A 12,140-nucleotide genomic window follows, 5' to 3' on the forward strand; every position below is an offset into this window, starting at 1 on the left:
TAAAAAAAAAGGAGCTCCAAGTACGTCAATGATCAAAACTCACTCCCAAAATAATTAATCTTTCCCTTTCTTAATAGCGAACTTTGAAGGCCTCACTTCAATCTGAAGAAGGAAGTGTATCTGGTTCGTTGGATTTAAGACACTTACCTGATAATACATTTTTTTTTTTGGGTTTATTTACTACAAAATAAGGATAAATACAAACATGCCCATCTTCCTTTTGTCTTTGAAATCTTTGCCCTAATTCATACTTCCCTTCCAGTATTAACTTATGATAAAAATAGACACCAGACTGAGGTAAAATGTGAACAAATGCATAAAGGAAGATAGACAATCACTAATGAACATAGCTCTAAGCTAGCATTTCTGTGGGTTTTTACTTGGTTTGACCACAAAATCTTCATCTTTCTTCCTTGCACTTGGATGTTGCCTGAAAATCCATCTCCAACTCTTGAAATTTTTCCTGCTCTTCTTGATCCCTCTATCACTCACTGTGATTCTACATGAACCTCCTCTTACGAAATCACCTTCCCTACCGATGATATCTTCTCTCATGCTACTACCAAAAGCAGAGTCTGGATCCAATTGAACACTCTGTTTCAAAGCAGGGAACTCTGTTTTTCCTTCTGATGGGAAATCAAATTTCAAGTCAATGAAGCCTGAACCATCTATGCTAGTGAAATTCCCTTCTTTGAGTGAAAATATGCGTCTGGTTGCGCCATTAAGACCAGTACTTTCATGCTCCATGTAAGTACTGTCTCTCCTTTCACTATCATATCCACTTCTTCTTGGCTCTACTTCACTGAATCCACTCTTTCTTGGTTCTCCTTCACTGAAGCCGCTTCTTCTAGCTGCTGAAATGGAGCTCCGAGCAGCCGAAATGGAGCTTCGAGCACCAGAGATTGACATCATGTCACCTCCATCTTCTGATCCGAAAAACCCACCTCCCCTGAAACTGCACAGAGACCTGGACCTCGAAACACCCATGTAATCGACAACCCACAAGTCACTTTTCTCATCAATCCCTCCTCCTACGCTATTCCTCTCACAATTCTTCTCTCTTTTCTTCCCAAACAGCCTCCCAATTCTCCAAAACCCCCTTTTCCTCTTGATCTCAACACAGCTACTACTACTCCTCTTGAGCAAGATAACCTCATTTGTTTTGTTATCAGTACCAGTTTTGGGTTTCGAGATTAATTGATCTTTTTGTTCATTTTCAATGAGAAACGACATGCGACCAACACTGCCTACCTCAACAGCGTTTGAATTGCGATTGGACGAGACCTCAGAAGAGCAAGAGCAGCACGACCGACGCTGCTCCCCACAACTTGAGCAGAGCAACTTCATCAACCGATCCTCGAGACAGTAAGCGCAAACACCCGCTGAAGACAATTGCGGGTGTTTCTTGCATTGAAGATCTGACGACGAACTATACTCCGAGAACAAATCGCCGCTGTGCATCTCCACTGCTTTGCCTCTCTCTTTCATTGCTCCTCCACTTGAAATTTGGCTAATAGCTTAAATTGCTCTCTACGTGTTTGACAAAAGGACTCTGAGACTGAGAGTATCAATGAAAGGGAAGATTTGTTTCTGAAGAATAATAAAGAAGCAAAAGAAAAGACAGTGAAAAGATCAGACTTTAGGATTTCAAGTAGGAACTAGTGATAGGCAGATACCATCAACACTGATGGAAAGAAAGAAAAGTAAAGCTTTACCTTTACGTTTCTTTCTCTAAACAGTGATAAGTAGAAAAGCCAACCAAGAGAGAGCACGAGTGCCTTCCTGGTATTATTGTGTGTATAGTAAAGCAGTGCACAAACACGCCCCCCCCCCCACACCCCCTGTTCTATTTTCATCCAAAACTCTCAATCTCTCATTCTTAGGGGTGACAACCGTCGGTTTCGATCGATTTTTGACATAAATTTAACCGATCGGTTATTATCGATTTTTTCAATCAATATTTTAAAAATATATAAAAAAAAAATTAACCGAAATCAACCGTGATTCGATTTTGTCGGTAAATTTTTTAATGTATATGAATATGACATAAAGTTTTCGTCTACTAGTGGATTGTCTTGAACGAGAGAGGTTACTAATTTACCATAAGCATAAAACACATTTACTAGTCCACTTTCCTTCCTTCACATGCTCTTATTATGATGTGTTCATGGGACACACAGATCATGCTGTGTCGTTTTCTTGCAGATCATGGTCACTTTGTCACAACCGACAAATCTATTGGATGAACCCACGTGGATCAGTTGACTCTTGCTCTTTGACTTTTTGTGGAAACTGACGGTGTCGATCTGTAATTGGCAAACATTGCAGGGGGAGAGAATGAGAGATGATTGTGAAAAATTGAAGAGCAGTCAGTCGGGGATTTCAAAGCTAAGACCACTTTGAATGGTTGTATTTTTAATGGCCGAACAAAAATTAATATTGAATCACATATTTATTACATAAAAATTCATGTCAAATATGTCTTTCAATATAATCACATTAACAAAACACAAATTTATATAGTATATTATTTCTTTCCACCTAACATAACGACCAATAATATCTCATACCTCTATATTATCCACAACAAAAACTATACCAAAATATAAAATCTCAATACAACTACATCAACGAAACACATATTCTAATACAATCACATCAATAAAATATAAAATCTTTTTTTTTTTTGGCCTAGTAAAAATGACAACATTACAAGTGCTCTAATATAGGTTGATGTGTATGTGTTTACGTGTCGTGCAGAACTAGAAATTCTCTCGTCTTTACCCTATTGGTGGTATGTACATGAATTGTAGGGCCCACTTTACAACATCCTTGATTTTACACCTTGTATTATCATTAGTCATATCAATAAAATTCTACGATAATAGTAATGAATTTCTTCAATTCTTCCCAACTAATCTTTTTGTTAACCGTGTTGGAATGCTAGACCCAAATCCACTAACAATATTATTCGTTTTTGATTTATCAATTCAAATTGAATACATCGGGCCTGTTTCACTTAAACATAACTTAAATCTAGAAAAATCTTTTTTGGAGATTAAAGAATTTGGCATTCTCAAACAACAATATTGTTCACTGTGGGGTTCTGTTTTAGTTTACGACGGATACATCGGATTATCTTCACAGCTTTGCCCCCTATTATGAAGACTTGTTGATGTGTAAAGAGTTGAATTTTACTTATAAACCACTCAATTGGATTATTCAAACCGATATAAAATCTAAGTCGTGACAAACCAAGCCTTGAATGACCTTGATCGAATGAAGAAAGCTAGTAAATCTAATTAATTATAGAAATATAATAAGGTGAGGTTGTTACGTACATTATAGAATTCTTTTTTTTTAGAAAATGAAGAGGAGAAATTCGAACCATGATCACCAAAATTATACACATCATCCTTACGACTTTAACTAGTGACTTAGGTGTCATTACAAAACTCTTTCAACGTAGAGTGCAAAATAAACTTTGTATAAATACTTAATGTACTCATTCTAAATTGGGTGAGACTTGGGAGCAATGCATGTTTTGTCCAATAATGGGGTTTAGGCTGGCACGCCCAAAGCATGCAGGATCCCAATGCATGATTGAGAGGCATGCACAGCACACACACACACACAAACCAATTGTTCCCAAAAGAATAGTATTAATTGTCTCGTTCAAGTTTAAAATTATGATAATCATGATGTTTCTTCTACTAATTATTTTCTTGTTTTTTGTGGTTGATGAGTAAAGAAAGAAAGAAACGTCTCTCTAAAGGGTTTGTTGGTTGGACAATTGAATATATGCAACAATTAATAGGGATATTGTTTGGTGTGTGTTCTCTTTTGGAGGTTCTCATCATTTGAGTTGTGCAAATATGTCAACATAATTTGCTGGCCCCCAACTTGAATTTCTAGCTAAGGGAGCCATCAAATTAGGTCAAATGCCAAGACTACTATAGCTAGTGTACTAACTCAATTATTAGAGCATTTTCTTCTCCAAATCACAAAATCAATCTTCATGCAGTAACAAATAGGGTAACATAAAATAATAATTTCCCTTTCTTTTGATGCAAAATGTGAACCTAAAAAAGAAAGAAAATGGAGATGCAAAATGACAGTCAGACTCTGTAAGAGAGTTTTTGATTAAAGACATTTGATGGGTTTTGGAGTTTCCATATATGAACACAAGAGGGTTTTGTGAAATGATTAATCGTTTGGTTACTCGAGTTGGAGTAGGTGGCTTTATTAGAAATCCAACAAGGTATCATAGTACTGTAATAACTGAGCAATAGTTTGGTTGATTACCTTTCTGGACTTAAAGATTAAAAGTGTATGAAGTTAGGAGTTTGAAACTAGTTTGAGATATTTTCCAAGAGTTCCCTGGTTCTGTGGGCCTTGCAGCCCACTTACGGGGATTTTGGCCCCCTTACCCACACGAGCTTCAACCTAGTTCAAAGTGCCTATCGTTGTGGTGCGAGCTGTGGTAATTAAGCTCGGGTTTAAAACCCAAAGTTCACAAAGTGACCGTTATCGGTTATTAAAAAAGTACCATAGTACCATAACAATGATCAAATGAGTGTTTAGATTACTTGATTTATTAGAATTTGAGATGATCAGATGACTGTTAATTTCTTTGAATCTAAGCGAATATAATTCATTCGCTACTTATTTCATCACGCATGTTCTTCATCTTAAAACTTAAAAAGATCAAACAGTGGTAATTCCAAAGTATTTTTCAAGAATAATCATACTTCAACTTTTGTATTCAATGTTCCTGACAAGACTTGGGATGAGGAGTTTATTGAGTTTGCCAAATTGGTTCGAGAAAACCTTACGGGACATTTGGTTCATAATTGTGTAAGAAGAGAACGAGATAATGACGAGATGAGTGTAAGGTAAGTGTAAGATGAGTATGGGATGAGCATAGTCATGTTTGATATAAAATAAAGAGTGACTGAGTGAACATGAGTATGAAAATATTAATAGTACAATTTCCATATTACCTTTTTTTTTAAAAAAAAAAATAATATTTTATAACAAGTGTAAAAGAGTCTTTCACACATCAAAACTCTTTCCCTTGTAGAGAATAATCAATCCCATCATTTTGGTGAGCTTGACTATTCTCCACAAAGGGAGAATAGGAGGTGGAATGAGTTTGAGATTCCACATTTCAAAACTTAACCAAATAAGAGAATATACTAATCTCACCCTTATTCCCCCTAAAACACCAACCAAATGCTTCGTTATATTCGTTCGACTTTCATATAATTTTCTCTTATGGTAGTGTGAAATAAAATAAGAATACATGATCAGTTCACACCGCCTAACTGACCATCATCATCAACCGAGTATTTATCCCAAAAGTTTAGGGTCGGCTAACTATCTTTATCACACCGCCTAACTATCTTTAACCAACGGTTCAACATAACTCTCGCCCTACAAAACCTATCCATTCAGCAGGTAATAAATACTCAATACATTAAACAAAAAACATGGAAAAGGTTATACATGTCTAACGCCTAATCTCTTGTGCAAATCAATGAGTAATCTGCAATGGTGCAGTAGAACTGGACCATGTCTACTGGATCCACTTACAGCTCAAATACTCAACTACTAAATGAAACCTGATGACCCAAATCCTGGTATTGCAGTATTGCTGCATCATTCCTGTCTTGCCAGCTGAAGAAGAAATATCCAAAGGGAGTGCAGAAGTAACCATGCGTCGAAAGCACTGCAAGCTAGTGAAATTAGAACACATGTCAGAACTACAACATGGCGAACGACTCTGAAGTCTGAAGTATAGGAGCATGTAAAATATCAACAAGCACGAGTCATGAGTTATGAACAATGAACGACATACCCATTCGCTGATTCAAGCTTCTTTTCGAGTTATCCTGCCATTCAGTACGAGAATTGGAGTTAAGAGATCAATATTCTATGTTGTGAAAGAAACTATTGCATAACATAATCCGAACCTTTAGTTCTCTTCTAATATTTAAACTCATACAATAAACAGTCTCAGTTCCGAAAGTGATCAAGCCACCAGTCTCAAATGTATATCTTATCTATTTCCATAAAAGTACTACTTCACTGTATCTCCAACATCAACAAAACAAAGAACTTATGAAATGACAAGAAATTAAAAACAAAGTTGAAGGAAGGAGATACTTATGACATCTGAGTGAGTCAGGACCAACCAAAAAATAATTCACGAATAGATGTAAACAAACGATTATAAATTTGGAAATCCTAACCCCAGCTAATCTTATCCAAAACTATCTAACTCAACATATAAAGTTTTCCTATTATTAAAAAAAATCAATTTAACCAGATTTCACATATTCTGCGCCAGTCGTTAATCTCTAGCCATATTCCAGATAAAAAAAATATTCATTGAATCATGATTTAGATTCAAGTCCAATGCTGTCATACTATGAAAGGTGAAACTGGAATCTCACCTGAAACAATAAATTCCCAAGGCAGCTGTGATTTCATGTATTACCGATGTGGCAAAGTGCAAGTAGAGTGCCGCTGCCAAAAAGAAAAGCCGGAGATGTAAGTCTATGACAGATTTTTTTTTTTTGAGAAAAACAAAATCAATGCATGTCTAAACAAAAAGAATTATAGGCACTAAACCCAGGGAAAAAAAAAAGAAGACAATGAAGTTCAACTTCAGTGTTGCCAACTGGTCGTATGAAGAGCGAAGGGTAATTGTGAATCAGATAACTCTTTCATAGAAGTTCAATTAGAATGGTAACTAGAAGTAAACATAAGTATTGGTTACAAAGAGCCTCACATGGAAAGCAGATTCATTGCATATTCACAATATATTATATATAATCAAAGCTGAGGCAAAAGGTACAAACCTGTGAATGCACAATAACCAACAAGTACCCAGACTTCATCAACCACTGGTACTCTGCAACAAATTTCAAAGCCTAAGACATTTCTACACGATTGCCAACAACACAGAAATGATGAACATTCAACCACATACCCATCATTCAGTTTGGCTGTAAGCACATTCGCAATGGCAAATGGTAGATATAGAAGCGACTGCACAAAAAAAACATACATACAGAATTTAGCATTTAAATCTTGCTTTAGCCATGAACAACAAAACTAATAGTTAAATCATTTGACGTCATGCCATTAAGTGAGGAAAAATCATTCTCTCTTGCCCCAGTCCCAACCCAAGCACAGAACCCAGAAAAGGACAAAAGAAAAGAATCAAGAACATGGGCTGGACAAGGAACCCGCTTTATCCAATGTCTAGTCTAAAATGCATGGCTTATCATATTACTACGGTCATAGCCAAAACACCAACTTAACAATTTGAAAACAGCATGAAACAATATAATGCTACATACCATGCACATGTTAGTTTTCAATCCCTTGGGTTCATCACACAAATGAGCTAGAATCATCCTTCCCTGTCAAAAAAATAAAAAGAGAGAAAAGGCCAATAGCAGTATTACTCGATGGAAAGTTGGAAACACTTAAAAATTTTGCACTGCAACAGTAACTACAAGCGTGAAATTCTCCATAAGAGCTATCAATGATCCAGTATAGACACCAGCCAACATGACTACAATAAAATATGACCACCAAAAATTAAAACTAAATCACGAAAAAATAAGTTACGCAATGATAAAGTAAAAATAGCAAGAGTGAGCGAGAGAGAGAGTTCCCACAGCAAGCAACAAGTCAAAGACAACACCTGGAAAAAAGGAAAAACCATACCAAAATCATCATAACATATGCCAGTTGCGAAACCAAAAAAAAAAAAAAGAAAAGCAGTCATTTCATTCCAACTTATATTACTTCTCTTCATCCAAAATTAGCACAAAACACCACAGTAACCCATAGAGTCCTAAGGAGCAAAATGACAAAATATGCAATAGAACACTAGTCCATTTGAGTAAATCAATCCCCATAACAAGCCTAAATGCCTAATGTGGAAACTTAAGGACATAATGAGTTTCAATGAAAATCCAAGTAGAATTGGTTTCTTACCACAAGGAACCCAAATGCAAGTCCTGTGCCCGCTACTACTAAATGTGGATAATTCCTCATTATATCAGATAGAGAAAGATAATCCCTGAATAAAGAACAAGGTCTCATTAAGATTTAAGACATAATTAAAACTCTATTGATTTGAAACAAATCTATTGATTTGAAACAAATAACACAGTTGAAGTCTTACCACACGAGTACTCCTCCCAAGAGCACAACAAATGGGTAAAGCTGAAAAATAAGAACATAATATTTAATGGGTGAACGTAGAATCAGTAAATGCATATTTTTTAAGGGCTTCAAAGTTACCATTGCTAAGGCCAGTAACATGCTTCCCTTTCTTGCCTGAACAATCTTATAGACATTGAATACACTGCACAAAAAGATTATGAAAGAACGTCAAACCAACCTCTTTCAAAGGGCAGGACATATATGAATTTCTGTTTAGCAAGACATGACCATAAATTCATTCATACAAAGTATCTGAGAAAATATGACCTAGTAGAATCCAATCAATTAGTCCAGGAATATAAGAGACTGGATTATCCTAACTGGGTTAACACAGAATAAGAAAAAGAAAAACATATTATAATCTTTAAACCAGTGCATAGTCACTTACTTGAATGCAACAGTTGGTATGACAGCAAACGCTGTCATCAAATATAACACAGCTTTGTATGTTGGGATTCCTGAAGTTTGGGAGGGAAACAAGAAAATGAGTTGATTTTCCTATAAACTTGAAAACAAGGACACTCCACAAGGTAAAGATACAAAAAAAGAGGAAACGGAGACCTAAACTAATTAAGGGAATATAAGCTCCAATTTGATAAGTAGTTGGGAAAGCCAATTGTGAGTCCAAAATAAGACATTGAATTCTACTAACTTATTGATAACTTTATGCAGAAAAGATAACAAACAGCAGATGGTGACAAAAACAGGACAATGATAGTTTTTCTTTGAAGGGCTACTGAAAAAGGCTAGGGAAAGAACATAACTGTTTGTTTTCTACGAACATATTGAATAATTAGCCATCTACTGACCATATGACGGTCTTACCACTTATAATTGGAACCCAAGTCATCAATGGCAGAGAGTCGCCAAACCGATGGATCCACCACTCGGCACCTTAAATATTAATAAAAGTTAATTAGAAAGATAAAATATATGCTTACGAACAAAAAAACTATAATACTTTCTTCAGGACATGATAGGCCAACAGGAGTATGAAGAACATACCAACTATGGCTGTGAAAAAATGGGCGACATAAATCAGCATGAGACCCTCTGTAGGTCCATTAATTGGAGGAAGAATAAGTGTATTGGTAAAATAGCTGGATGAAAGAAAGCAAAATCAACACAAGAAGCATTACATCCAACAATCATTATGATATTCAAACAAGGATAATGAAGGAAAAAAATCTGAGCCACGATAACTCAATGAGAAAAAGAAATCCATTTTATTAGTTTTGATTGCGAATAAAATAAATAGAACCAATTGGGAGTTTGAAGTTTGAACCATCTATGCAGATGCCAGATGCAGACAGTAAGCCAAAAATCTCATATTGTTTAGCTTGTAAAGTCAACAGTCACGGATTATAAAGCATGTTATTGTTTTTTAAAGAGAATAACAACATATAAACCATGTTATTGTATCTTTACAGTTCATACTAAATAAAGAACAAGTGTCTTCCATGCACTTACTGTTCCCATGTTGCACCATAGAATGGAACAGCTGAAATAACCCAGAACCAGAAAGTATATTGTCCGCATAGAGCGGTGCTCGCAAAAGCCAAGCTTTCAAACTGAAAGGATGACAAACAAATGTCAAAGAAAATGCACTTACCAGCCATAGTCAACAGCAAGCAAAGGAGATAAAGAACACATACCGCACATGCAAGGGCATCACATCCTGCAATATATTGGCAAACCACCATTTCAATCAATCTTAGAATAAGATTTGTAGTAAATTAGAAAGAAGAAAAAGAACAAAGAAATCACCATGATCAAACAACTCCCCCAATGGGCTTGAGGAATTTGTTCGCCGTGCTTGCTTCCCGTCTACAGCATCAAAGGTCTGTATCATAGTTGGCAAGACATAAAAGAAAGTGTTATTTTGCATCAGAATTCATGGAAATAAATTTGCTGCTTTGACTGTGAGGTATATAAACGAACCTGATATAAAAATAGAAGTAAACCATGTGCAAAATGAACCCATCGTGGTGGAGGGGAATCCAGGCGAGGTGAATATATCTGAGGAAACATAATAGTTAATAACTAGATGAAAAGTTTCCATCTACTGACAACAAACAAGTAATTCACAATAAAAATGCAACGACTACTTTTCCAATGCTAAAAAAGAGAAGAATGTAAAATTGTAGAACCTACTTACATAGCCAAGCAGTGCCGATGTGAGTAAGAACATGAATCCTGTAAGTGTAATCTAAAAATCCAAGGTGATCAGTATTCTAACAAGGAAGCATACATCATCCTGAAAATTACTGCTCAATAATGCAAAGTAAGGATTGTCTTACCATATTTGGCCTGGAGAAGTTCCAGAAGCAAAAACATAATTCACGTGCAAATGCACAGGAAAAGGTCAGTAAACAATAAGAAGATAACTAAATTTGAAATATGAAATATACGCAGAAATATAATATGTATATAGAAAACCAAATCATATTTTCGGGTACACATCAAATATAAAAAATTATGGGGAAAAAAAAAGAAAATGAAAAGCTTTAAAGTTGTTAGTTTCCAATAGTACAATTGAAGCCTGGACTAATTCAACATAATAAGAAGATGGTGACACCACAGAAATAAAGCTAAAACCAACAGTACTCCCATTCAACAAACATGGGGAAATAAATTCTTATTTTTTAGTTAAATAATCCACTACCACAGTTAATATACAAGCTCCCTCTCTTTTATTTGCAGAATAGAGACAATTCATTGGTTTTAACGATAAGCTTCATCAACAAAAGATCCAAGAACCAAATCTATCAAAAGAAAAAAAGAAAAAGAAACCGGTCTAGCCTAATAACTAAGACTGAAAATACAAACAACAAATCCTTTATCAGCAGAGAAATACTAGATCCATGAAACCCGTAAAAAAAGTAGGAATTATTACTTGAAAAAAAAATGTGAACACTTACGGCATCCATAGTGGGAAGAAATTGACACAGCGACGCCAAAAGGGTTGCAACACATACTTGGCAACATAAGAGTGATCCACACCACTGTACTTGTACCTGTGGAGTGCAGCTATTCCATGCGACCCAATATACCCCATCCTTCTCTCCAAGTTGTCAAGTATCTACAACTGAGCAAAGACCACACAAATTAGTATCCAAAACTAAGATTGATTGATTGATTTATCTGCGTATCCACCCGATTTGGAATTGAAAATAGAAACAACAATGACAAGAAATGAAGAAGTCATTCAAGAGCATACACAATAAGACGGATCTACTAATCAGGCAGAGATCAGTTTGAATTGCAGAGATCGAGAGAGAATTTTCGCGAAGGAGAGAAGTGGGGGTTTTTTTTCTCTCTCTCCCGCCCGAAACTAGAAAAACATATATAAGGCGAGCAATTAAAAAGAAAATAAATTTTTCCGTGACGTTGGAAAGTTGGGGTATTGGACACGGAGGAGGGACCTGTCAACGCTGACCCACTTTTTTCCTTAACCGTGTTGGGAACTCCTGAACTCCACACCTTTTTTTTTTCTTCTTATTTTTTGAAAAAGAACTCCAAAAGCCCTGGAAAGAAATCTTAGCCGCACAACACATCTGACGGTATAGAAATAATGGTCTCATATTAAATATTTAGCAAATAATTACAACACATTCTTTTTCTTAAAGTCTTATTTGGTCATAATTAGTGTTACAAGATTCACCTCTTTTTGTTTTATTTTTGTTTTTTTTCAGAATAATACATATCCTGAGAGTCGGTATCTCAGTCATCTCGACAATTGATTTGGTCCGAATGTTGGAATAACTGTGATATCACATTTACTATTGAGATCCGTATCATTACTATTATTAATACTATAATGGCTTGATTTGTAGTATTGATTCTAATATTCTTTACATCAGTGGAGAATAGAATAAAGAAGATTAGCTTTA

General features: G+C 35.6%; 2 protein-coding genes across 2 annotated transcripts; both read right to left on the bottom strand.

Annotated features, from left to right (window-relative positions):
* Positions 1-29: 29 nt before the first annotated feature.
* LOC120001950 lies at positions 30-1,827 on the bottom strand. The gene is made up of 2 exons (XM_038850479.1): positions 1,716-1,827; positions 30-1,590 (listed from the first exon to the last, which is right to left on the bottom strand). Exon 2 carries the CDS (start codon positions 1,486-1,488, stop codon positions 358-360), a length of 1,131 nt encoding a protein of 376 aa, XP_038706407.1. The 5' UTR covers positions 1,489-1,590; positions 1,716-1,827; the 3' UTR covers positions 30-357.
* A 3,386-nt stretch (positions 1,828-5,213) lies between these two features.
* On the bottom strand, positions 5,214-11,622 carry LOC120002429 (choline/ethanolaminephosphotransferase 1-like). Its single transcript, XM_038851207.1, has 20 exons — positions 11,468-11,622; positions 11,169-11,335; positions 10,548-10,557; positions 10,406-10,456; positions 10,189-10,266; positions 10,015-10,090; positions 9,903-9,925; positions 9,718-9,818; positions 9,253-9,347; positions 9,073-9,141; positions 8,636-8,705; positions 8,326-8,389; positions 8,207-8,247; positions 8,017-8,101; positions 7,371-7,433; positions 6,998-7,056; positions 6,867-6,919; positions 6,459-6,531; positions 5,861-5,894; positions 5,214-5,738 (listed from the first exon to the last, which is right to left on the bottom strand). The coding sequence occupies exons 2-19, from the start codon at positions 11,303-11,305 to the stop codon at positions 5,873-5,875; spliced, it is 1,170 nt and encodes a 389-aa protein (XP_038707135.1). The 5' UTR covers positions 11,306-11,335; positions 11,468-11,622; the 3' UTR covers positions 5,214-5,738; positions 5,861-5,872.
* Between the last annotated feature and the right edge of the window lie 518 nt (positions 11,623-12,140).

Source organism: Tripterygium wilfordii, chromosome 7 (genome assembly GCF_013401445.1).
Source record: "Tripterygium wilfordii isolate XIE 37 chromosome 7, ASM1340144v1, whole genome shotgun sequence".
NCBI lineage: Eukaryota > Viridiplantae > Streptophyta > Magnoliopsida > Celastrales > Celastraceae > Tripterygium > Tripterygium wilfordii.